We start from the raw sequence: 25,948 nt of genomic DNA on the forward strand, positions 1-25,948 counted from the left end.
GGCTTTTGTTCCTCAGTGCCACCTCAATAGAAATTTTTATAGTCTGCTTTTAAATGTGCTAATTATGAAGGTGAAAGCAGAGGACATTAATTGGCTAGGCCACCAAACTGGAGAAGTGTGATTCAGTCCAAATACATCGATTGCTGCATAAACAAGAACAGGTTTGATGTGTAGGCAGTGTAAGATGCTCCCAGGCAAGCACTCCAAACCCACTGCTGGAGAATGATTTTATCCTGCTTTTCCATTTGAGACCCCGAGGCCACACCTTCAAAGAAAGAACAGATACACAGATAAGGAGCCACTTCGAGATTTTCTTCCCATTCCGCAGCACAGTGGGAGGCAGGTGGCTTAGAGGCCTAGAAAAGATGTTTCAGGTTTTAGCTCCAACTGCGTATGCCATGCTGTGAGTTCCAAGGAAGGTTCTTGGGATGGAGTTTTTAGACGCTTTGCCAGGGAAGATGCAGGGGCTTAATCAGCTTGTGCCTGCACCTGTAGATTGTTCTCGTTATTGATGTGCCCGAGAGGTGAGGCAGAAATCTTCCCTTTTTGGGGAGCCCTTGTGGTTTCAGCGATACTGCAGAAGAAAAAGCCAGCCAAAGACGAAATATCCAGAGTTGTTAAAGCACACGGGCAGCCCTCTCATGTGCAAGGCTGTTTCTTTAATGGAATGACTCTTTGGGGGTTTATTCAGAGTTGGCTGAAGGAAGAAGCCACTTTGGTGGGGAGCCTGGGTGGCTCAGTCGTCAAGCGTCTGCCTTCAGCTCAGGTCATGATCCCAGGGTCCTGGGATCGAGCCCCACATCGGGCTCCCTGCTTGGTGGGAAGCCTGCTTCTCCCTCTCCCACTCCCCCTGCTTGTGTTCCCTCTCTCGCTGTGTCTCTCTCTGTCAAATAAATAAATAAAATCTTAAAAAAAAAAAAAGCCAGTTTGGTAATGAAAGGAGAAAAAAATATAACTGGTCTATGGGATCAAAGAAAGAAAGAAAAAAACAAAAAAACCTCCATGTAATGTTTTTTGGTGCACCCTAAAGCTAGAAGTTAGATTCAGTGTGTTGAGTTACTTAAGAATGGGCTGAGAATCAGAATGATGTCTCTAAGCCCTCTGGCTTTCTGGGAAAGGCCTTTATTTGATGGGCCAAAAATATTCCGCTTGAGGGTTGGGTCTCCACAGAATTAGACAAAGGGCATCAAAGCCTGTTCCATGGTGATCTGAAGGCTTCTGTCCAGGACATTTCTGTTGATTTGGATACCAACTATAGTCTCAAACCCAGGGCACTTGCTTGTAACATTTTAATAGTTAGCCTGGATTTTTGGCAGGCTTTTGTTTAGTTTATTTTTCTCTAAGCTCAAGACTTAAGGAATTGAAATTTGAGAGCATTGCTGTGTCTTGGAACTTAAAAATAAAACTTAAAAAGCTATTGGAGGTGATTTTTTTCTTTCAACTGCTTCATTGAAGAATAGAATTTAACTTTTATAAATGACCGTTGGGTAACGTCACCACAGGATTTTTTCTTTTTTACAATGGGTGATGTAAACAGGTGGATTGACCAGAGTTGAAGAAGTCTTTTCTTTTTTCTTCTTCTTCTTCTTTTTTTTCTTTTTGGCTAAACCCAGAGAATATAGATTGTAGTAGGACCTATTCATGAGAGGAGCAGACCATGGAGTGGCCCTAACCACTGGCTTGTGTGTTTGTTCTACTCCAATCAAGTTCTTCCCCTTTCCCATAGCTGCAATTAAAGAGATACTTGAACTTCTCTCTGTTGATTATATTGACCCCTTCCTTTTCCTACATTCCCCCACCTTTTTTTAAAGTAAGCTTTACACCCAACATGGGGCTTGAACTCACAACCCCAAGGTCAAGAGTCGTACATTCCCCCCACTGAGCCACCAGCCAGGCGCCCCTAGATTTTGCTTTTTTTCTGCTCTACCTCTTAAGCAACCAAGCTCAACGTGGGGACTTTTGAAGAGCTAGACATATTATTCGGTCACCAGGTGACCAGTTTGTCCTGAAATATAATTTATCAATTATTTTTTCCGATGGCTTTTGAATCCCTAAGTGCTGGGAGTTGAAATGATCTGAGTTAAGTGTCTAAGTCCTCATGACCGTGTTGGGCAAGAATCTATTCTGAGATCCCAGAAGCACCTTGGATATTTCCTGTTCTTTAATCTAATGCCAAACATAGCTGCTGCCCATGAGCCCTCTTCCATTGCTGGGATGCTTTTAAGTTTGTAAAATATCGTGTGTTTGTTATCTCTTTGAGCTTCAGGCCCTTCTCAAGTGGCAGAAAGTGCTTCTCAGGCTCGGTGACACCAATATCCCTGGGTCTTCCGTGGAATTCGAGTGCAGGTGTTTTATGGACAAACTTTGGTTGAACTGCCTGCCTTTTTCTTTCTTTTTTTTTTTTAAGCACAAAACGACCTTCACCGTTCGTGCTCAATCCTGAAAGAGACAGGCAGAACACCACGTGTCTCCCTGAGTGTCATGGTCCAGGATGGAAGGACCTGACTTGCACTCATGATGCTCCCTCGCTGCACCCCTGAAGGGGGGGTGGTCACCACTTGAGTCACTTCTCCCATGTACAGTTCTGCTTCCTGGGTCATCTTTCATCTGATGCAGCTGCTGGCTTCGGTCCTTTGTGCTCGCTCTCCCCAGCCTGTCCCCTTGTCCCTTCCATGTCCCGAATTCTTTTGCTTTTGCAGAACTTCTGCTCCCCAGGTGGGTCCTTTTGAGCTTCCACATCTCTCTTTTATTTATTTATTTTTACCCACAGGCTTATGCCATGTGTGCCATTGTTTGAATTGTCATGAATTTTGGATTTAATTCCAGAGAGTCAAAGGCATGTTTTCAGCTGAATAAACCAAATGAAGTAAAAAGCTTCATCCTCCTTTTACTTTATTCTCATTACCCATCCCAGTGGGGAGGATGAGTAAAGAATGCATCCTGAAAGAATTTCTGATATTCATTCTTTCTCCATAAGATACAGAGCTTAATCCTTTCTTTAGACATTTTCTTTTTTCTAAATAAACAGGGCCTAATTGGAAAAAGCTGAGAGAGCGAAGCAGAAAAGAATAGAAAACATTTACTGAGCTTGGAAGTGCATATTGAATACTGCACGAAATTTGCATATGGATTACTCGGTGAAAAAATAGAAACATTCTCAGCCCATTAGTTACTGTGATGGACTCCCACTGACTAAAATCCAAGTACTTTTGCCTTGTTTTCTCCAACTGTTCTTTTCTGTAATCATTTCTCTTTAACCACAGGGCAGCTATTCTGTTACTGCACTTTGTACTAGGGAAAAGAAAAAATAAGGAACATAGCTGTGCCTAGAATATGAGCAGGCTGCCTCTGTTTAATCCTCGAACATTGTACCATTATTTCTAAGCTTCAGGGGAGGGTTGCCCCTTTATCAGACGGGGCTTCTGAGTCACATTTTCAGCTCTATAGTTGTGTTAAGTGACAAGCCTTAGATTCCTCCTTGGTGCCTCAGTTTCTCCAAATGCAAAACAGAGGGTAATGGTTAGCAGCACTAAGGGAGATGGGATGGGAGGGGAGAATCAATGAATATTTATAAAAGTAAATTGAGTCCCTGGAATATCAGATCCCACAGAAATTCAAAGCATAATTAAGGTAGGGAGAACAGATTAGTGTTAAATGTATGTGTGAAACACATTTTACATTTCCTTCCAGCAAAGACTGAATTTAATTTACTCCAAGTGAGGAGGAGAAAAAAGGGAAAAAAATGGTATTGTGAATTAGGGTTCTAAATTTGGATTTTGATATGTTGATTGGTGTACTACAGACATAAAGCCACATGTTGACTTTTTTAGCAAATGGGTGCGCGCATGTGTGTGTGTGTTGAAGGTGGAGGAGGCAAATACGTAATGAACACATTTAATTACCATTGACAGTATTCTTCCAGGAGAGCCCCATCAAGTACTAGCAGAAGAATTGTTATCAAAAACATATTTAAAGCTATTTACCTTTAATCCATAGGAAAATAATTGAATATGGATCAGCTCTTTGCTTTGTGGTGTGAGGCAAGCCTATATTTACAAAGAGACATTCAGATATTCTGTGCAGAACACATCTACATTGTTATGTCACTGTTTGAGAAAACCACCCAAACTCTGTCACTTTATGAAGAAATCGTTGAATATTAATTGATGTGGAAGTTGGTGTAAAGGATCAAAATATCAATAACCATCAGCCCATTTCAGGCTTTCACAATGGCTTGGAAACTTGAAAAAAGATCTGTGTGACACTGATTACAGAAATGGAAGGAAATCTTAATAAAGAGGACCCACTGTGTTTTATAAACACCTTCATGCTGCAAATGCACTAATTTCTCCAAAGAGCTAAAGAAAGACAAATATTCTTGAAATATTTTATCATAAAGAGTGCCCTATAGAAAAATCCACGTTCTTTTTTTTTTTCCTGGCCGAATTCCCTTGACACAAGCGAAACTTTCACTGGGATAATGAAGACATGGCTAAATTTTCTAGTGAGATACAGAATTCACCAGAGAATATGTGTAGTACAGATCCCAAATCCCAGAGAAAACCAAGAAATGGTGATCTTTCTTCCCTTCCAAACAGACATCTGTGTGAATATCTAAACCAGGAACCACCCAGACAATGATCACATTGTAGGGTTTTCTTAATGCAAAATAAGTAAGATTCACGTGGAATAAAAGCTGTGTTTAGGTTGTCAGTTCAGCCTCCTGGAATCTTCCCATATAAAGCGTGGCCTGAGGACCAGCAGGATCAGGATGTGTTGGGAGTTTTTTAGGAAAGTAAACTCTCAGGCCCCAACCCAGACCTCCCCCATCAGAGTTGGCATTATAACAAATTCCTCAGGAGATTTGTGTGCACGTTAAAGTCTGAGAAGCATTGTCCTAGATACAACTTGGCATGTGATTGTTTCAGGTCCTACACATTGTCTCCACATAATTACTTGATAACTTCAGATAGTTGGTTTTTGATCGTTCACTAAACGATGATAGAGAGTAGCTTTGACACTTGGATGATGGGACCTAACATTACACATCAGTCCCAGATTTTGTCATATTCCTTCTTTGAGGGCCTGGCGAGTTCCAGGCACCGTGCTAGGCTCTGGAAGCAGAGGGGTAGACAAGATAGATGCAGAACTCAGGAGATAGACATTGCACAGATGTTTCCTGAAAATCTTGTTTAATGGCATATGAGTAAATAATATGAAGGAAGTATACAGTGTGCAAAGAAAGTTCAATTTGGGTGAGCCTGGTTGGGTCCAGAAGATCAGAGAGTGCCATGGGATCCCCTGCACTTTGGGATCCCCCAAAGGCTGCTGCCCTTTGGAGGCTCTGGTTCCAGCAGGCCTCGACCCAGTGGGCCCCAGACCAGCAGAAGAGCAACGAGCGAGGCCCACTACCACTTCCCAGCAGTCAGGCGGCTAGTAAAGAAGGAAGCCAATGCTCTTAAGCTAACTTTTTTCCCCTTGAATAAACATTTTTATTGGCCATAGGATTTTATTTTTTGAGGTGCCAAAAGCTTACATGGTTTGCTCAAATTAGAAAAATAATAAATACCACAAGTTCAGAGAGCATGCAGGCAAGAGCTCTAAATAGGACAGGAGTTACAGATCTGCCTTGTTGATTGTCATTCTCCAAATTCTCTCCCTCTGGGTGGACCTGTCCTCTCGCCCTCTCGGTTGTCTTAACATGCTCAGCAGCGTCCTCGTCTGTCTGTCTCTGCTGGGCCTTCGGCTGACCTCCAGTTAATCCAGAAGGACAACCTCCAGTTAATCCAGAAGGACAAACGTGCGGCCTTCACGCTGCTTCCTCTCCTTCTCTCCCTCCTTTTCTCTTTCCTGTTGAGGTTGCTTTTCCAACTCAGTCATTTCAAGTTTGAATTTGATTTGCATATCTAAACTGCTAATTATACCAATTACTTGCACGGCTTCTGTGTTCTAAAAAGAAGTCTGAAACTGACCCCTTTCATTAAAGTCAGTGTCAGTTTGCCCTGAAATTGGGAGCTATGGAGGCAAATACTTTTTTTTCTTTTCTCTTTTTCCTTCTTCTTCTTTTTAATCTTATAAATATATTTTTTAAAGGCCAGCTGCCAGTGACTGTATTTTTCAGGTCCCAAATGCTCATGTTTCTGGTCATGTTTTTCTATAGTACAGCATAAATTCTTTAACTAAATACTACTTTTGAAAGATCAAAAGGAGTACTCCCTGCTTTTATTTTGTTCTTGGCTGTAGCTCGTGGATGTCTTTTTTTTTTTTCTTCTTCTTCTTAATTTACGAAAAGCTTTCTTTCCTTCAGAAGAAAAAGAAGTGGCTCAGTGGATCATAAAGAGATCATTAGCGTTTACTAATACAGTCTGTTCTTAAGTTGCTTTACCACCATGTCTTTTCAGTATTATTTACTGAGCAGCCGAAATAATTGGGCTTTGAATTTTTAGATTACTATAAAGCAAGACCTATTGTCACTTATTGCTGGGTATAATTGTACCATATGTATTTAGCGAAGCTATTTATTCATCTCCCTGGTGAATAACTTTGTCAAAATGAGTTGAGATATTTCTGTGCGTGCAGTTGGAATCTAGAAAACATTTGCATTTCATATAGCACTTAGAAATTATAGAGGTCTTCACAAATATTTTTTTTTTCTCCAGACCTGAGGGTCTGTTAAGTTCTACTCATCTTTTATTATTCCCCGTTTTTGGTTAGAATAAGCACTGTTCTTAGGAGCATACAGTTTTTCTGAGTAGATTTTAAGCCCTGGAAACATAAAAAGCGAAAAGGAGGGAGGGAGAGAAAGACAGCATTATAATGTAAATAGTTTGTATTTTTATATAGAATAACTCATCTGTCCGTTATTCAGCAAATTTGCATTGAGAGCTTACTGTGCACACTAGTACACATCGTGAAGAGGCCCAGCCTCACCCCTGTCCTGAAGGAGCTCACATCCCATGAGGATGTTCTATAAGGGGGAGAGTAAACCTAAGCTTGGGGACAGAGAATGCTTTCCTGGAAAAGGGATATTTCAGCTAAGTTGTAAAAGATGAGTTGCATTTAACCAGGCAAATAGGAAGAAAACATTTTCTAGGCAAAGGAAATAGCATGTGTAAATGCCCTGGGGTGAGAAAAGTCATGGTACCTTTGAGGAACTGAAAGACCAGTGTGGTTGAAGGGGTGAGGGGGAAGGAGGGGGCGGCGAAGAAGACAAGGTTGGAGGGAGGACAGGAGCCAGATCAAGTGAGACCTTGTAAGCCATGACTAGGCTTTGGTCCTTATCCGAAACCTGTGGGCAACCTGTGAAGAATGTACCACAAGAGAGTGATATGATCAGGGTTCCAGTTTTCCAAAGATAACTCTGGTGGCACTGTGGAGACCACATGGCAGTTGGGGGCAGGAGTGGGTGGGGGCACCTGCTGGGAGTCTCTTGAAGTGTAGACCAAGTGGGAGAGGGTGGCTTAGAGCAGGGAGGTCAGATGTTGACGGAGAGAAATAAGCATGTTGGAGAGATACTTCTGAGGACTTGGAGAGTGGACATGGGTATGGGGAAGAGGGAGATGTCAAGGATTACATCCAGACCCTGGGCCTACACTGCTGGGTGAATAGGGAGCAGAGAGTGAAGACCCTGTCTGGGGGGAAAGGTCATTGTTAACTGTTGGAATATTTCCTCTGAGGCGTCGGTGAGTCATCAGTGCAGAGATACCGAATAGGCAGCAGGCCTGGAGCTCAGAGGAGGGTGGAGGCCAAGTGTAACTGTTGACAGCCATGTGCCTTCTGACAGGTTGGATTCTTCTGTCCCACAAAGGAAAATAACAAAGTGAACTATTTTCTCTTTTTTGAGGAATTTTGCTTTAGATGGAGTTAGAAGTGCTACAACCAATATTTGTCACCATTGACAAATTGGTAATAAATACAGGGGCCCCTTCATTTGATGAAATGAGTCCGCATTCATGCCCTAAGGTATTTGATTGTTTGCAACCTTGAGGTCCTTCTAGAATGCTCAGGTTGATTATTTCATGCCAGGTCTCATAAAAGAAGATTAGAACCAAGAACGTGAGGCTTACAATACTTTTTAGTCATCGCTGATGACTTTACTCTGTGCTCAGACTTTGGGTGAGAATGATTGGTATAATTTAGAATGGTTGATCCTATTCACGACAGTAAATTTAAACTACTACTATTTTTCACTTTGTAAAGAAACAAAAGAAAAAATGTGTTTGGATTCCTTCCAAGACATGTTTCTTTCTTTATCTCTCTTTGACCTTTTGAGAAGTAACATTCCCTTGGAGTTGCATGGAGGAAAAACTTGGTTAAATAACTGAGCCAGAAGGCCGTGTTCTAGCTGCAGCTCTGCACTTACCAGGCCTGTGACTTTGGCAAGTCCCTGAACCTTTCTAGGCCCTAATTCCCTTCACTTATAAAATAAGGAGAATATATGAGAAAATCTGGAGTGGCTGGGTGGCTCAGCCGGTTTAGCTTCCGACTCTTGATTTCAGCTCAAGTCATGATCTTGAGGTCTTGGGCTCGAGCCCCACCATTGGGCTCCGCGCTCAGTGCCGAGTCTGCTTAAGATTCTCTCTCTCTCTCCCCTCCTCTGCCCCTCCCCTCTGAAAAGAAAAAATTTGAACACATAAAAGATATAAATAATGGCTAACATTTTTTGAAAATTTACTGTGTGCTAACTACTCTCATGTCAGAATTATTGGCTCTACAAGATGACCAAAGAGGTAATATAAAGGAAGAAACATGTCTTAGAAACAACATGTTTTTGGTCACAATGTAAGGGGCAGAAAAGGATGCTGGAAGGAAGATGAGGATGTGAATGCTATCAGGGCAGAGACATTTCTCTCAGCCACATGGACTCAAAAGCATTTGATAAAGAGGGATTCAGTTCACAGTGTTATCAAATTATTTATAATTCTTTAGTGACCGTCATTTGTCACTTAATTTGAGTAAATCTGCTTATGTTTGGAAAAGTAAAAAAAAAAAAAAAATGTTTTACTCATTTTTTTTATTTCTTCGGAGAATAGGAAACAATAGAAGTTTAAATTCAGTGAAAAGGCTAACTATTCTGAATAATAGACCAATATTCTCATCAAATTAAAACATCTGAGATGAGCCACATCTAACCCAAGCTTGATGGTTTTAAGTAGAATTGTATGTAGACCTATCATTCTTGTGATCAGTGGAGTCATGTTCCAAAGACAGGGAGCAGAAGTTGCATGAAGTCGAATAGTCAAGGGAATTGAGGTGATAATTCTTAGCCAAAGTATTTTCTTAAGAACTGTAAGGATCTTAAAACTCAGTGTATGCATACAGTGATTGAATATCCCACGGGTCACGAAAACTAAACAGTCATAATTGGAAAGGGTTCATGGATTTAGCTTTTTGCCCATGAGTGAACCATGGGATCATAGGAAGAAGAGGGAAGGGGGGAGAGTGGCTTTCTCAACAACCAAGAAGGAAGAGGGCTCCGAGGTGGGATAGGTAGTTGGCAGAACAGGGAAGGGGAAGAGCAAGCGGAAGGAACGGAAGGTCTTCCGAGCACCTGCTGTGTACCAGTTGGGTGTGCGCCGGGAAGGCCGTGTGGGAAAGCTGTGAAGGGCAGAAAACCGGAGGTGTTGCGGTTTGGAAGCAAGTGGGTGAGTGGCTTTGATGAGGCAGTGTGGCCTGTCACCAGAGATTGTCAGTCCTCCGACTAGAGCGGCCACACGTGTCCTCTGGAGCTCACTCACGCCTTTGTAAGGGCTGCAGGGCTAATGCAAGGTTTGAGTTCCATTATTTTCATATCTGCTTCTTTTTTTAAGCAGCCAGACACAGATGACTTTTAGCAAGTACAGAATTTATATTTAAGCAGCGCATAATGAAAATCGACGGCTTTTTGTTGAGAAAAGCACAGTGTCAGGAAAATATCCCTATCACTCTCTTTCCCCCTGTCACAGTGGTAGAAATTTTACATTTGAAAGTGAAAAGGCTTAAGATATAATTTTTTAATCCCATCTTTCCTGCCCACTTGCATCTCTTCCAAAGCTTGTCAGGGCCAGATCTAGAATAGTAAGAGCCATTAAAAATTTGGCATCTTGCACTCTGTTTTTTGGAATAAACTCAGTGTGGGCCAATTTATGGTAAATTATTCTCTTCGTGTGTGAATTTCCTTTTCTCTCTTGGCAAATTCATGCTTGCCTCTACACCCCTGCACACAGATCTTAAACACACACATTTATTACAGAATCTGTGTGGGCTCTGTGTGTAAGTGTTAGTGTGTACCCATGGCTGCACCCACAAGTGCATATGCACATATTTGCACCTATGTGCTTATATGATAGCAAATTGACTTAAACAGTTTGTCTTGGAGGTTTGTGTTGCTGTATGTATGTTAGCATACATTCTGTTACAACCCGCAAACAGTTTCTCAGTCAAAAGATGACAGAATTCAGCAATCATTTTGGGAAACACCATAGTAAATAAATATATTGCTTAGTTCTGTTAAACCAAGCATGCCAATTCTTAATAAAACCGAAGGCAGGCAGTGGCATTTCTCATCTCTGCAGTCGAAGACAGTTACTGGGTAGCCAGTCCACTGCCGAAGGGAAAGGCAGAGCCAAGGCCTCGCTACGGTCCCTGTACTCTGAGCACAGAAAGTTCTGGAGCTAGGTACGGCCGTAGCGTGGGATCACCTGGGATGCTCGTGTCTGCCTCCCCTCTAGAGAGTCTGGCTATGGGATGGAGGGCAGAGGCACGGCATCCTAAGACTTGCTCCATCTGCTCTTTTGGGGATATTTGACTCGGGGCGACTCAGGGCAAGGCCCCAAAGAGCTTTTTCTTTGCATGAGAAGCTCTGATGAGAGGCTCTTTCCTAGCATATTGGAGAGCATATTAGCTCAGCTTTGAAAGGGCAATCTAAAACCGTTTCTTTTCCTTTATGTATGAAGAAGGCACACATTTATGTGCCTGGAATTGTTGCTAATAACACGTTCCCAACGGGTCTGTGTTTGTTTAGCTCAAGTTTGGAAGAGGGTGTGGTAGGAAAACCGCTCCCTCTCTTTGCCAGTGTTGCTCTGTATTTCTCAGAAGATCAATAAGGAGGTCGGTGCCTCACGTCCGCAAAAAAAGCACAACCATATGTTGGTATTACTATTGTTTCCCCACATGGTTAGATATTAAAATAAGTAAATATATCTCTTACAGTAGTTCTGTAGAACATTCAAATCCGGCAAAACCCGTAAATACATTTTTATAGCTTGTGCGATGTTGACCATTTGATGTCATCATGAGCACTAACTGGCCCGACCTAATTAAAAGGCCTTAATGAGCTTACTGCACAAGGAAGTCTAGGAAATCAATATGCTTTTTTACAAAGAGTTCATTCTCTCTGTTTCGCTTAGCATTTATTTAGCAAATAATCTGCAGTCACTTGAGTATATGCCAAGCACTGTACCCAGTGCCGGTAATAAAAAGATTAATAAGACTCAGTCCCTTGTCCTCATAAAGCTCACAACCTAGTGGGGGACACAAACAATTCAATTAGTGTACCTCCATGTGTTAGCAAGGCTGTGGGCAAGGTGTGGTGGGCGTGTGGGGAGTGACCTATTGTGCCTTGGTGAAAGCGTAAAGGAAGGCGTCACAGAGGAGGTGACACCAAGCAAAGGGGTCAGTCGTATGTCACCAGGCACAGGGAATAGCACGTGCAGAGGCAGAGGCAAAAAGGAGTTTGCTGCTTAATTAGGGGACTGCGGCTGGACTGGCCTGCAGCCCGGGTGGGAGGTGGGAGGGCGGACAGGGGGCAGACCTGGCCCCGGATGCACGAAGCCTTTCTTCCGCCTGCGGTCTTCTCTCCGCTTCTGTTTCTCTCTTCTCCTTCCTTTTGCTTACTTCGTTGTCTTTTACTTTACCTACCCCTATCTGTCTCGAAAGACCTGAAACCGCGGGAGGGACCTTTTAGAAAAACTAGAGTTTTAGGGAATGTTTCTGACCTTTAAAAAAAAAAAAAGTGAAAAATAATGCCTAAAATCCAAAGGCTGATTCCTCCCACTGCTGTCAGCTTCCTCATTTGAGTATATAGAAAATAATTCAGGGGTGTTGGAGCGGGCTGGGTCAGATTCCAAATTTATTCTGCTATATGTCTGTCTCCTGGGATGTTCTGTGAACGCAGAGAAGGTAGGATGGGGCCTGATGTTACTTTTGTATCATCCGCAGGGCCTAATCAAATGCTGAATGTGCAAGAAACTATGGAGTTTGTGGTCCCTTTATGGAGCCAGGGACTTGGTCACTTGGTGTATAGACTGGGATTGAAAGAAATAGAACAGTTGTCTTCTTTAATACAGAGTAGCAAAACATCTGGAAGTTGTTTTTATGTGTATACTTTATATGTAGTTCATAGAAGTATAGTACTTACATAGGTACATTTATATGGAATTATGTATGACATGTGGTGATCAGAAACACAGATACAAAGAAAATTAAGTAATTTGATTTCTTTTAGGTATATTTATGCAATTTATGACCTATTACAGGACTTAAATACATCCGTTCTACTGACGTGTAATCAGACTGCATTTACTGAGATCTAACGGTGAACCTCTGGAATATACGTGCTCTAGTGGATATGTATTTGCAGATTGCATGAAATCGATGCTAATAATAACAGCAGAATCAGGCAACTTACTTATTGTTATGTTTAAACAACCCCAGACAACCTTTTTCATTATTTGCCCACTCACAGAATAATTATTTGCTTGAGATTATAGTTTTCTGGCATTGTATTGACACAACATGAATACTATATGATACCTTATATTTGTTGACTAGCTGGAGAGGGCCATATACTCTGACTTAAATACCAGTGTTTCACTGTGGGGTATTCGCTTTCCAGTTGTAAATACAGTGCCCAAGATGAGGTTCCATTTGTCCTCAGCAAGTGTCAATTGTTATAAACCAGACACTTGATAATTTCCATAAAAATTTAATATGGTTCAAATGTTGGCACAGAAATAACATATTTCTCTCTACATTGTCATGTGGCTTCTCAAAAACACCGTTTTCCATTTTGTTTTTTAAGTGGTACCCTCATTTACTTTGCCAGCTCGTGTAGAATAAGGACCTTTTTGCGGATCAACCCATAACCCACAATGTTAAGAAGCAATGAATGGCCTTAAGCCGGTAAGAAATACATAGATACTGCCCATTTAGGTAAACTTTGTTTTATACAGATTTCTTAATCAAAAGCAAAAAGCACAATAAGCCAAGAAGTTGCATTTATGAGCTATTTAATTGATTCATTGTGTACCACTAGAAAAACAGGGAAAAACATAGGAACTGGGATCTCTTTATTATGGGTTAGGAAAACATCATGGAAAGGGTTTTATATTAATTCTAAAAAATGTTTAATGGTTCCAGAAGATCTGGATGAATGAGTATAATAGCCCACTTCAGAACACCAGATGAGTGGTGTGCACCAACGGGCTGATTCATGAGCCCTGAGTGTCATAGCCTCTTCTCCCCTCGAGCTATGCCAGCCAAACCAACGGGCTGGGAAACGCTGAGGGCTGGTGTAGGAAATGCAAGTGCAAATCTATTTAGATATCTGCACTCTTTGGAAAATCAGTCCAGGGTGGGGGGGGCACTGATTTCTCTGAAGTTAATTCTCAAATTAAGCAGGGGTAACTGTACCAAGACTTGAAATAATTTCCCAATGAGGCCACTGTTCCTCTGGGTAGAACCTTTGAAATATTATAATCAGATATTACCTTTTAGCAACCAAAGGGAAACACAGAAATCCCTTTTCTGTCAGTCCGTTGTTCAGATAAGAAGGTGGTTAGACTGAAAACATGAGGACATCACGAAGTGAGCTCACACGGGGACTTCCTCATCACCCTCTCCGAATTCCGTCATACTCAGTGTCACGAATTCCTGAACCAGATACTTTTGAAAAGCCTCAAATCATTTGAATTATTTTCTTCTTCTCCCTTTATGTAACACTTTCTACCAACTGATGTGGTAAATACTAAGAACTTGTGCGAACATCCAGTACTAATAAGAATGCACTGGGAACGGAATCCTCAGGGTGCACGAGGTGAGCCAGATGCCCAAATGTGCATGGAGACTGAAGGAGAAGCAAAATCAGGTGGCCCTGCGGGCTTCCACAGGCTTTCTCTTTTGCATCTTTGTCCTTTTTTTTTTTTTTTTTTTAAATTTTTCCCTTGTTTTTTTTTTTTCTTCCAGACAACACTCTCCGTTATCTTCCCAGCCTACATTTTAAAATTAGATTTTACTCTTCCACACTTTGAAGGATGAAGCTGCCACAGTTTGGTTCATCAAATGCAATCCCTTTCTTTATTCTTTTTTCTTGCTCTAGTTCTTTTGTTTATTTTCTCTTCTTTAAAAAAAAAAAAATCCCATTAAACTGTGTATTATTATCAACCTGAGGGTAGTTTCATGATCCCTAGAACTTTATTTCTCAAAGGATAATCTTTGAACACTCAACACTTTTAGAAGAGTCGCCTAGGAGACCAGTAAGAATGCACCACCTTGGGCCTTGCTCCACACCTACTGAATCAGAATCTGCATTTTAACAGGATGCCTGGGTGACTTGGGGGACTCATGAAACCTCGAGCCAGGGAGCACTGTCCTAGAAGGAGACTTGGAAAGCTCGGCTGAATCCGTGAGGTGGATTTCTCACCTCCTATCAGATGTGTGATGTGGCCCCTGCCCTCAGCTCCCTGCCCTCTCCCTCATTTACACCTTTGGCAGGCATGCCTGTGATTCAAGTGGACTTGAACTCTTGGTCTTATTGTAGAAGTCACCTTGACTGTATCCACGGCGTTGGAAATATCTGCCAGCCTTTCCACCCATGCCTTTCACCTCCCGTCGTCTTTGAGCCGTACGGAGAAGGTGTGGACCAGCTATAATCCATCAGTCCGTTCCCTGAGCTGCCAGCCGACCGCACCACGGCCACACTAATGGGATTAATTGGTCTTGACCAATGAAATTGTAAAAGTGTATACCTCCAAGGGTCATAAATACTGAGCCTTAATTGAAATCAAATGTTTATTTTTTAAAAAGCATGTCCAGCATCCTAGACTCCTTTCTGTTTGAGTTTTGTTGACGTTAGTGATGGTACAGAAACCTGATCAGGAAAGGTTTGCTGTTATTACTGCTTTGAACACCCAAGTATGCTTCTCAGTATGTTACGTAGCTGATTAGGGGAGGGAATAATATTCTACTTGATTATTGGTTACACATATGGAATAAATCCTATTTTAATGGTGTCTAATGAGCCTTTCATTTTCAGAACCTTACACAAAAGCCTCTAATAGAAAGGGAAAGTAATATTTCAAAGGTCATCTTAATACCCCTTAATGTCAACAATCTGTAATCAAGCCAATATATATGGATGGTGATTACAGTCCAGTTGTGATCCTTTAAATATGAAATAATCTCCTAAATTAGCAAAATGGTATAAGCTAAGGTTCTCTGGGTTTGAGGCAATTTATCCTTTTTAAAGTTTGTTACTTGCAAACAGCCTTGGAGTTAGAGATCATTCTCAGAGTGAGGCTTCACGCAATGCAGTATTTCCAAACCCCTCGAGATTTAAGGTTCTGTCACTTCCAGTTTCATGCATTGTTCTTGTGTGTTCTGTAAAGTCGCCGAAATGTGCAAATGGAAAGTTATGGCTCCCCTTCTGTGCTTTTTCTCAGCAGGGGAGTGTACTGGGCACTAGAAGTGTGGGCTGCGTTGCTGGTCAGGAGGCCGCTGAGGGGGCTTAGAGGCAGTACCTCTTTCAGAACCATCTGTCTGCCGGGCAGCCGATTACGAAGTCAGGAGTTGTGTGGACTCTCTAGTGCGAGACTGGCATTCTGAAACGTCACGCCATTCGCGGCGTGAATAGAGATGACGCGCCCTTACCCCCCGCCCTCACCGGGAGATGTTCCTTTTCCGGCCAGCGCGGCTACTAGTTCACGTAGCTCTTGCTGCAGTTAGAAGTGGGTGAATCCCGCCGGGCACTTTACTTCTGCCAGGAGGTTTTCCGAAGTAAATCAACAGTGGTTGCAATATGAATGGCATTCATGGATATAACATCAGAATCTCCTGGAGGGCTTGTTGACACCCAGATTGCTGGGTCCCCACCCCCAAGGTTCTGTTCTGTACTTCTGGGTGGGGCGGGGGGGGCTGTATGTCCGACAGAGGTCCAGGGCACTGGGATGCTGCTCGTTCCTGCAGCACCTCTTTGAGGAGCCCTGCTCAGCTGCATCAGTATGGATGCTGCCCAGCCATACACCTGACCTTGCATCCATCTTTCCATGAGTAAAGCTTGAATTTCATTCATCTTGTTCCCCCCAGTGCCTAACACACATAATAGCCATGCGCAGAAGGCTTGCCCAATACTTGCTGGGGACAAAAAAAAAAAGAATGTTGTTTACATGAAATTACTAGTCTGTAATCAGATACCTGCGCCCCCCCCCCCCCAACTCCCTCCCACATTATCATCCTGTATTTGTCTTTCTTCAGCATTCTGTGTTTCCTCCTTCTGCTGCCCGCTTGGATTCTGAGAGTTTGTTTTCCTCTTGTCTTTTTCCATATGACCTGTGTTTGAACCACAGGCAACCTCGGGCCTGGTGGTCTAGTTCTACTAGCCCTTGGTGCCTGGGTCTACAGCAAGTCGGGGAAGGAGGGGACCTGAGAGGGGCCTGTTGGTCAAGTTTTGTATAAGGCCAGGTTGGTGACAGTGGCACAAAGCAGTCAGGTGACACTTGGGACTTAAGATCTCAGGATGGACCTTGCACGATAGGAACCTTGATGAGAAAGCCTTTGGCTAAACCCAAGGAAATGCTCTTTCTGTGGTTCTTGCTTTCCTAGGTTTCAGATGTTTATTCGCAAGGCGAAACTCACTCATTAAAGGTTTGGAAAACATGAAAAAAACCCCAGTAATACGGAAAAAGGCATCCTTTTGCCCAGACACCCAAAGCATCCAGTTTGGGAGTATGTTGTAACAGTCTTTTATATTTCTATCTCAATGTTAGTTTATTTTTAATGCATTTGCATTTAGCTGAATTTATAAATCTAGGAGTAAAATTGCCCCGAGGGAAAGGAAATTCTTGTGTTGAATTACAGGGTTATTCCCATAATGAATGATAATGATTCATTACACAATTGTTTGCTTTCAAGTTTCATCCAGACCCCATTAGAAAAATGAATAGCCCCTCCTTCCTCTTCTTGCAGAATTGCCGGTGTGGCGAGTTCAGTCAGGTGTGGTGCTCTCCCGACTGCCCTGAGGTGTTGGGTGCAAGGCCCCCCATGGAGCCCTGTGTCAGTTCCTCAGTGTCTGACTTTCCCGGTTTGGGGTTCATGGTTTCAAGTGAATTTCTCCATCAAGAGTGAGTGGGTGGTATATATTATGAGCCCCTGAGTCCGAGAAATTGCCTTTATTCGTACAACCCGGTGGGGTCAAACCCCTTCACTCTTGGTCTCTTCCCCTGACAATCCTCCACTGCAAGCACTGCAGACCCTGGAACCTTCCAGACTTTCCTGCTGCAGAGGAGACCTGTGACATCAGCTGGATTTTCGTGATGTTTACAGATAATCTTTTGATGGTCATTTTCAGTCTGGGTGCTCATGTTTTCCTCCCATCTTTGCTCTTTCCAAACGGTCAGGATGTTCTGAGATGTAGTTCACTTTTCACTCATTTCCATGGGATGCAGCAAGCCTTTTGGTCTTTGATCACTCTTTCTGCTAATAGTAATAATAGTAATTAATTGACTCTAACTGGACATTTACACAGGCATTGAACAGGAGAGAACATGGAAATGCCAGTCTAACATCCAATTAATGTCTGGTCAAGTGGATGGTTTGAATTAGTTCGAGGACGTGTGTGAGATCCCTCTAGTTCCTCTGTGGTAGATCTGGAGGTCTTGTTTGTCTGGTGCTCACAGAAACCTCCTTCGTCTATTCTAAAGTGGCTCCCCACCCCCACGTTGGTGCCTAGACAATGCAGCCTTCCCTCTGACCGGGATCTGGGATGACTTGTACGAGAGAGTGGAGGCTGGGACCTCCCCAGGTCTGGGTCTGCACCCTGGAGCTGGCCCTGGCACGACATCCATCCTACAAAAGAGCCTTGCTGGGAACCAGACTATGGGCTTGAGACGTCCGAAACCACAAGTTCATTTCAGACCTAAGTGTGATCAACCAGGAGACTCTAAGTCAAATCAACTGAGCTCCAGCAGTTTGCTCCAAGTGGCCCTTCAGAGAGAACCTTAAAACCAGAGGTTTGGTCGGCAGAGGCCTCTTAGCCATGAATTGGGGGTTGACTGTGAGCCCCTTTCTTCTCAAATTTGAGACCCCCTTGGAAACCTGCAGAAATAAGCCACTTAACCCCTCTCTCCCTCGAGCAGTGTATCATTATATGCCTTTTACTCTGTTGAAAAAGTTGTGGCTTTGTCAGCAATCATCTTCTGTTCAGGCTAAATTTATTTTTATGTGAAATAGAAATCAGGAAAACACCAAAATTATTTTAAGCAAAATATCAAAATTGAAATAAACCAACATATGTCTGCGAAACATGTATAACTCTCAATCAAAAATAAGTGCAACTTTCATAAATTTCTTAAAATAGTCTAGCATGCAAAATCTGGACGACTTAAATAGATGGAGTTATGACATGGTTGGTTATTCTTTCTCCTTGGTCCATCCGTTCCTTAAACCTGGCCAGTTCTGCACCGTCCCTTCATGAACAGTATACTCTGTCCTCCATCATCTATTGTAATAAGCAGAGAACCGAGGGATTTTATAAAATGTCTTGTAGTAAGGTTGAATAATACTGCCGATTTCGAATGGAAACCATCTTGAATTTACCTTCTTTACTTCTGTTCTACCCCCTGCCTCCCACATTCCTCTCTAAGAAGTGAGGTGGTTTTTTTTTAATTGTTATAAACACTGTTTCCATATTCCTAAATTTCCTTTGCAGTGGGAACTCAAATGGGATGAAAATTGTCAAAGTGACAACAGTATTCTGGGGCTTACTACCAAAGAGAGTCACAGGATAAATGCCCAGCTCACATTTATGCCTCATTTACAGGCTTTCTGTAACACATTTTCTTTATTAGATTGTCACTTTCAGGATTGGAATCACCATGAGCCTCTAATATAGTCGCTGATATTTTTGCCACAGAAGACATGTAGTAAATAGTCCCATCGATAAATATTATTGACAAACCAATAAAGCCTTTCTTGAAACCTTCAGCCTCTCATTTTCAATTCCTCTCTTCATGAACGAGGTAACATTTCTTAGAAAAACAAAAATAGGTAAAACTGTCACTTCATTTGGAAAATGTTCTCAGCACTACATGAATTATGTTCCAGTTCCTTTTTTAAAAGCACATTACAAACTTTTATCTCATTAGGCTTGGCATCACTGTGTACGCCAACAGAGTCACTCTTTGGGGAGTTGAGAGACTCCTTGAGATAGTTCAGAAAGTTTATGGTTGTGACGGCCTCATGGACACATGCCTTTTGCATCCTGGACTCTTGGATCTTCAGAAGCTCACTTTTATTCTCGTACATCACTTTGATTTTTTTTTTTTTTTTTAGTTTATTAGTTGTAAAAAGTTCCTTCCTGGTTCCTTCCATTTAGTCCAATTTGGAAATGGAAAAGTGTGTTAATTTTTAATAACTCTTTAAGACACGCATTACTGTATTTTTATTAACTGAGCCAGATGGTTCACAGCAAATTTTCTCTGACATAAGTAATCACAGAAATCAGTTTGGGACCTAGATCTGTATGGAAAGTGGCATGTACATTAGTGGAAAAATGCAGTTCACATTATTATGTGGCTATTTTTAGAAGTCATATTTGTTACTGTTTGGATTTCATTTTTTTGTTTTGTCTTTTTTGTTTTAGGCTAAATACACACTAAGGACATTTTCTTCCCCCTGTCCCCCAGACCCAAACATTCAAGCTCCTTCTCTTTTTTTTTTTTTTTTTAAATGAGGGGAGGAGTTGGTGACTCTTTTTTTTTTTTTTTTAATTTATTTATTAGAGAGAGAGCGAGAGAGAGAGCGCAAGAGGGGGTAGGGTTAGAGGGAGAAGCAGACTCCCCGCCGAGCAGGGAGCCCGATGCGGGACTCGATCCCGGGACTCCGGGATCATGACCTGAGCCGAAGGCAGTCGCTTATCCAACTGAGCCACCCAGGCGCCCTCAAGCTCCTTCTCAACAACCAAAACTCGTTTTCTGTTTCTGCAGTTTGAAGGTTGCAAGAAGGCCTTTTCCAGGCTTGAGAATCTCAAGATTCACTTGAGGAGCCACACGGGCGAGAAGCCATATCTGTGCCAGCATCCGGGCTGTCAGAAGGCGTTCAGCAACTCCAGCGACCGCGCCAAGCACCAGAGGACACATCTGGACACTGTAAGAGGGCAGGAGCTTCCGACTTCCAGTCCCAAGCCCCGGGGTGAGGGAGTGCCCGTTTGAGAGTGGGCTGGTGAAGGGGTTTGCTTCATGGTCTGCAGGTTATAGGGACAGTGCCAAGGGCAGCAGTGGAAGCTTGGTGAAGGTCCACAAGGGGCCCTGTTTGGCTCTTTCCTTATTTTTCTGCCGTGACAAGTTATCCAAAGTATTACAACTGCCTGAGACAGAGGGGTTCCTTGATTGCCTCTGTACAAAGCGGAGTGGGTCACGGGCTGTCACATAGTAGATTGGAGGACAGAGAATGACTACCAGGGACTGGGCATTAAAAAATAAGTATTTAAATATCAAGGTATGCGAAAATAGATAATATATACTATTGCTAGAAATAGGAAGTGGTTTTTCTTCCCCGCCCCCCACCTTACCCTGGTTCTTTTTTTTGACATAAGAACTTTGGGGCTGGCGTGGTTACCCAGTGTGAATCTGGCCTTTTGCTTTAGAAACCACCTGGCATTTTCACCTTCAGGCCATCTAAAAGGAACCAGCAGATCTTTCCCTGGGGTTCAGTTTCATTATGCCTCCCCCCCTCCCCGTGTGTTAACAGCCCCACATCCACTGACATAACCCCTATGAGAACAGGGAGTTTTCATCATTACACCTTAACTCTCTTCGTGTGGTCACATTTTGCTCCTTTCCTAAGACTCTTCTGTTTTCTGTTAATGTTGATCGTCCTCCTTTGCATTTCTCAAGTTTTGATGCCATTTTCCTTCCACGAGGCCAGGTAGACGGTGTGCTATTTCTCGCCACTTAACAAAGCCATCAGGATAAATGTATTATACACATCACAGATCTCTTATCCCCCATTCTTGCAAATAATGTATTCATGACAGTACTTTTTCAGTGTTAACATTCCGATGTCTATTATTAAACTACACTAGAATTTGAATTTTGAAAAGATACTGTTATTTCTACACACCTTCTCATACATATTTAAGATTCTTCTGATGTTATAGTTGACATATTTATTAAATTTTATATTAGTCTCTATTAGTCATATTGTTAGAAGTCATTTTAGCTATATGTCACATAACCTTTCTAAACAGAATTATCTCCTAATATACATAAACGTGATGGTTTGCCTAGTAAATAGTTAAAATATAATTAGAGCAATATGGGCAGAGGATAGCCCCTTTCTGCTCTAGCTGAATTGAATTCAGTGATTTTAGGACCAACAGAATAGAATATGAAATGAATAAATTTGGTGAATAGCAGGATTTTTTAAAAGGTAGAAATAGGAAAAAAGAATAAATTATGTTAAAATGCCCTATTTTGTATGTCTAAAATGGTCTTGGTAGAATCTAATAAATTTTCCAATTTGTCATTAAACTTTATCATGGAAGAATGAACATTCACGAGACAAGATTGTCTTGAGAAATTGCCTCTACTCTAGCTAGTTATCTGTAGTTTGAAAGAACTATTGTGAGCCTAAGTGTTTCGGCTCTACAATACCCTTCTTTACTTGGAGCTAATTTTAGCTAATCAGACTACGAGCATTTTCTAAAATCATTTTGGAATTTTTTTTAAAAAAAAAATCACTTTTTAAAACTTTTGAGGAAAGCTACCACAGATAATAATTTCATGATTCAGTTCAATGCAGTAGCTTTTTAAAACCCAGCTACTTTTATTTTTTTTTAAGCACCACTCTATTAAATCCTTTAAAACCATCGTTCTTCCTTTAAGATGCAAACCTGCCCTCCTGTTTAAATTTTTATTGCATTAAATGAATTGGTAAGCTCTTTTAAAATCATGTAAAAATTAAACATTTGTTTTAAAAAGCAAACTGTAGCTGCTTGAAGAATGTGTTATTTAAATTCAGGCCCCCATTTCCTTTCATTAAGCACTCCTTTATGCTAATGCTGTCAGAATTTTGGATAAAGTATCTTTCTTCAACTCAATGGATTCTTTACTTATAGGAAAATGATTTTCCCGCAAGCATTACCGAGTTCATAATTCTAACCCTGAAAAGTTTTATTGACTGATTTCTCTATTAGCATCTTGATATCTAAACAGGGGGAATGATTTTACAGTGCACATGGGAAATATAGTTTGATAAGGTGTAGGTGCCATTTAAAGTTTCAGTAATCTGAAGTAAAAATACCAGTACCCCAGTAACCCTTGAACCAGCTCCTGACATTGCTGTTTTGGCATACTGGCCCCAGGGGGCTGACAGCAGGGGAGAGAGGGAAGCCAGCTGGGAGGAGTGGTGAGTATTCAAGCCTTCTCCGAGAACATCGCAAAATCAAATACAAAATCACATTACTCACTTCTTGTCTTGTCAACCCAAATAGTAGCGACCATAGTAATAATAATGGTATTGATATATGTAACCCGTTAATATTCCTGAAGGTTTTTTTACATGCCACATCTCCTCGAGGGCTCAAAGTGTGAGTGTATGTGGTCACAACATGACTGCTGATAAAGATATTATCGAGTTGCTCCCCTAAAGCCAGGGCTGGATAGGGACGGCCAATGTGAGAAAGCCTGTGAACCCAGGAAAGAGTCCCAGCTGAAAGAAAACCTTTGTTTACCCAATGGAAACTCATGGGCGAGGGGCTTCCACCCATACTGGCCGACCGTTTGCAAAAACTGAGATATTGAGAGCCTGGTTCATCCACTGTTTGTGGTTAGATTTCTTATATGTAACGCAGTGCCCAGCACCCCACGAAACCGTGAGACCTGTTGTGATTCAGTCAGTCAGTCAGTCAAGGAACAGACACATCACACTTAGAATTCATATGGGGTGTGTCAAACTAAATTATATATTCATGACTTCACCTTGTGGTTGGAATCAAAAATGGTAAAAACAAAAAAGTGAATCATAAATAAGGCAAATAATGTAATCCACGTTTATGTTGCTCTGCATTTTGTTATTACTGTAGGAATAGGTGCTCCAGTTTGAATTGATGGGTAGTGCTCCCATTCACTCATTCCTAATTATTATAGACCAATCACCAGGGACGCATAAATTAAAAAGATTCTAGACTCAGCCTGAGGCTCCACACCTCACATCTATCAGGAGCATGGGGAAATTGAAGTAGCCCAATGTTTTCAGTGCACCCAGCCAAGGGCTTAGACATATAACACAGGCTGAGTATCAGGACTCCTCTAAACCTGTAACCCCTATAATAATATTAACATTCCTCTGGCTGAGTTTTCATGTGCCTGTTGTTTGAAAAACCTACTGTCTCTCACTCACTTTCCACTAATATTCCCTTTTAAATCTCTCCTTCTCTCTTTCTGAATCAGGTTTCCTCTGAAACATTCCCAGTCTTTTCTGGACTTTTCTGAAGCTTCTTTATACCTGAACTCTTAAAGAATATGTGTTGCCTAGTTTCTGACAGTGCCAAAGATTGTTTTCAGGGGAACATAACTGTAAGTATGACTAGAGATGCTTACTAGTAATGTCCACATCCAAAAATGCCACAAGAGTTTTGTGGGGAGAGTGCACCCTTAAAGATGTCTCCTTGTTTCTTGAAAGTTTGCCCTCCTCTTGGCCTTGATGCAAACTTACTGGGCTTTCTAATTAAAATGCACAAGTGGTAACCAGCATTTCACCTCAGTCAGTTGGTAACAGTTCATGCTCTGAAGTCCGTAGTCTCAGTAAATCTTCCCCAGTTACCTTTATGATTTAACTACAACTGGTTTCTTTTTTTCTTTCTTATTTAGAAACCTTATGCTTGTCAAATTCCAGGATGTACCAAACGCTACACAGACCCAAGTTCCCTACGAAAGCATGTGAAGGCACATTCTTCCAAAGATCAACAAGCAAGGAAAAAGGTAATTTTAAAAGAGAATTTATCCAGCCAGGAAAAGCACATTTAAGTTACTCTTGAGGTACTGGGACCTTGTGCAGGGCATTGGAATTCTTCTACTTCTCAAGTTGTGACATGCATTAGACGCTTTGAGGAGAGGGGCGTCTCCCACGAAGTAATAGCAGTGCAGTGGTTTGCATAGCTGCTCTAACCAGATACGAATTTCTGGGGAGGGCTTGTATAATAAGAAACAGAGAAAATTAGCGGAAGTCACCTAAACTGGAGAGTGACACAAGGCTTTTATGGAAATTACGTCCACATAGCTAAAGAAAATTGAACTGGGAAAAACAGCACAACAAAAACCCTTTCTGGAGATAAGTGCTTTTTCATAAAATATCAATTGGCTAAAACCATTTTAGTTCTGATGGAGAAGGTAGGTGTATCTCTAGGATAAGTATAGAGCATCCCTCCCTTTAAGCTTAGAAAAAAAAAAACACGTTTCTTAATAGGTACTGTGATGGAAATTTGAGAAAGGAATTGAACCTAAGATTACTTTGACATCACTGAGGAATTAATGCATCTTTCAAAATACATAGAAAGCATAGTGTCGGGCGCCTGGATGGCTCAGTTGGTTAAGCGACTGCCTTCGGCTCAGGTCATGATCCTGGAGTCCCGGGATCGAGTCCCGCATCGGGCTCCCTGCTCGGCAGGGAGTCTGCTTCTCCCTCTGACCCTCACCCCTCTCATGTGCTCTCTCTCATTCTCCCTCAAATAAATAAATAAAATCTTTAAAAAAAAAAAAAACAAAAAAGAAAGCATAGTGTCTTGGATTTGGAAGAAATGTTAAAGATCAACCCGCCAACCCACCTGACTCTCTCTCTCTTGACCTCGTAAAATCTCCAGCAGGTAGTTGGCCACGTTGTGCCTCCCCACCTTGAGAGCTGAGGAGCTTATTACCTTTCAAGGCATTTCCCAATAACTGAGTTTGTAAGTTTTTGGACCAACAAGTACCTTCTGACCATGGAAGAAAAACACAAACACACTGAGCTGACCTTAGCTTTTTGAATGTTTCCTTTGTGTCGAGATGGTACCGATTCATGTAAGGGCCCTTCGTAACAAAAGTAAGGAAAATTTAAGATTCAACTATGTCAAGTGATTTAAGCCCATGATGTGATTGAACCCCATGGCCATGGTTTTCAGGTCACCAGCACTTCTACTGAACTAGAATCATGCATTCTTTCATGGTTTATGGGGATTTAACACTTTTATGTTGGGAAATGCTGTGTAGTCTTTTTTTTTTTTTTTACTTGAGCTTTTTCTTCCTTGAGAGGTGTTAGCATAATGCCAGTTGAGGGCTCATATACGGAAAGAATTTGACCTCTTCCCTGTGAATGAGAAAAATGCCCAGTCAGAAGGATTTGATGGATAATCTTAATTGCATACAAACCCACTCTTGTAAGTCAACTGTTAAAATCATTTTTTCCTCTATAAATACAATTAAGTCTCTTTTATTGGAATACAGTAAACTGATACCAGATGATCATTATCAACAGATGATCAGTCAACATGGACTAAATATATTCCTATATTGAAGAAGAGCAAAGGAACTGCTAAGTGAATTAATAATATAAATAAAATTTTAAGAAGGATACTTAATCTTTTTAAAATAACACCAGGGTTGCATCCTGTTCACTATATCGGCAGGACCACCACCTAATGGCTTTTGTCAGTATCTCTGTG

The 25,948-nt window shown here is 41.7% G+C and overlaps 1 protein-coding gene across 1 annotated transcript in view; it reads left to right on the top strand.

Moving 5' to 3' along the window:
- Positions 1-25,948, top strand: part of GLIS3 (GLIS family zinc finger 3) — a 425,196-nt gene that overhangs the window by 308,015 nt on the left and 91,233 nt on the right. Inside the window, exons 4-5 of the mRNA XM_021694421.1 lie at positions 20,238-20,399; positions 24,123-24,233. Coding sequence (XP_021550096.1) covers positions 20,238-20,399; positions 24,123-24,233 — 273 coding nt within the window. The remainder of the gene's footprint in view (positions 1-20,237; positions 20,400-24,122; positions 24,234-25,948) is intronic.

The sequence above is a fragment of the Neomonachus schauinslandi genome, chromosome 13, assembly GCF_002201575.2.
Source record: "Neomonachus schauinslandi chromosome 13, ASM220157v2, whole genome shotgun sequence".
NCBI lineage: Eukaryota > Metazoa > Chordata > Mammalia > Carnivora > Phocidae > Neomonachus > Neomonachus schauinslandi.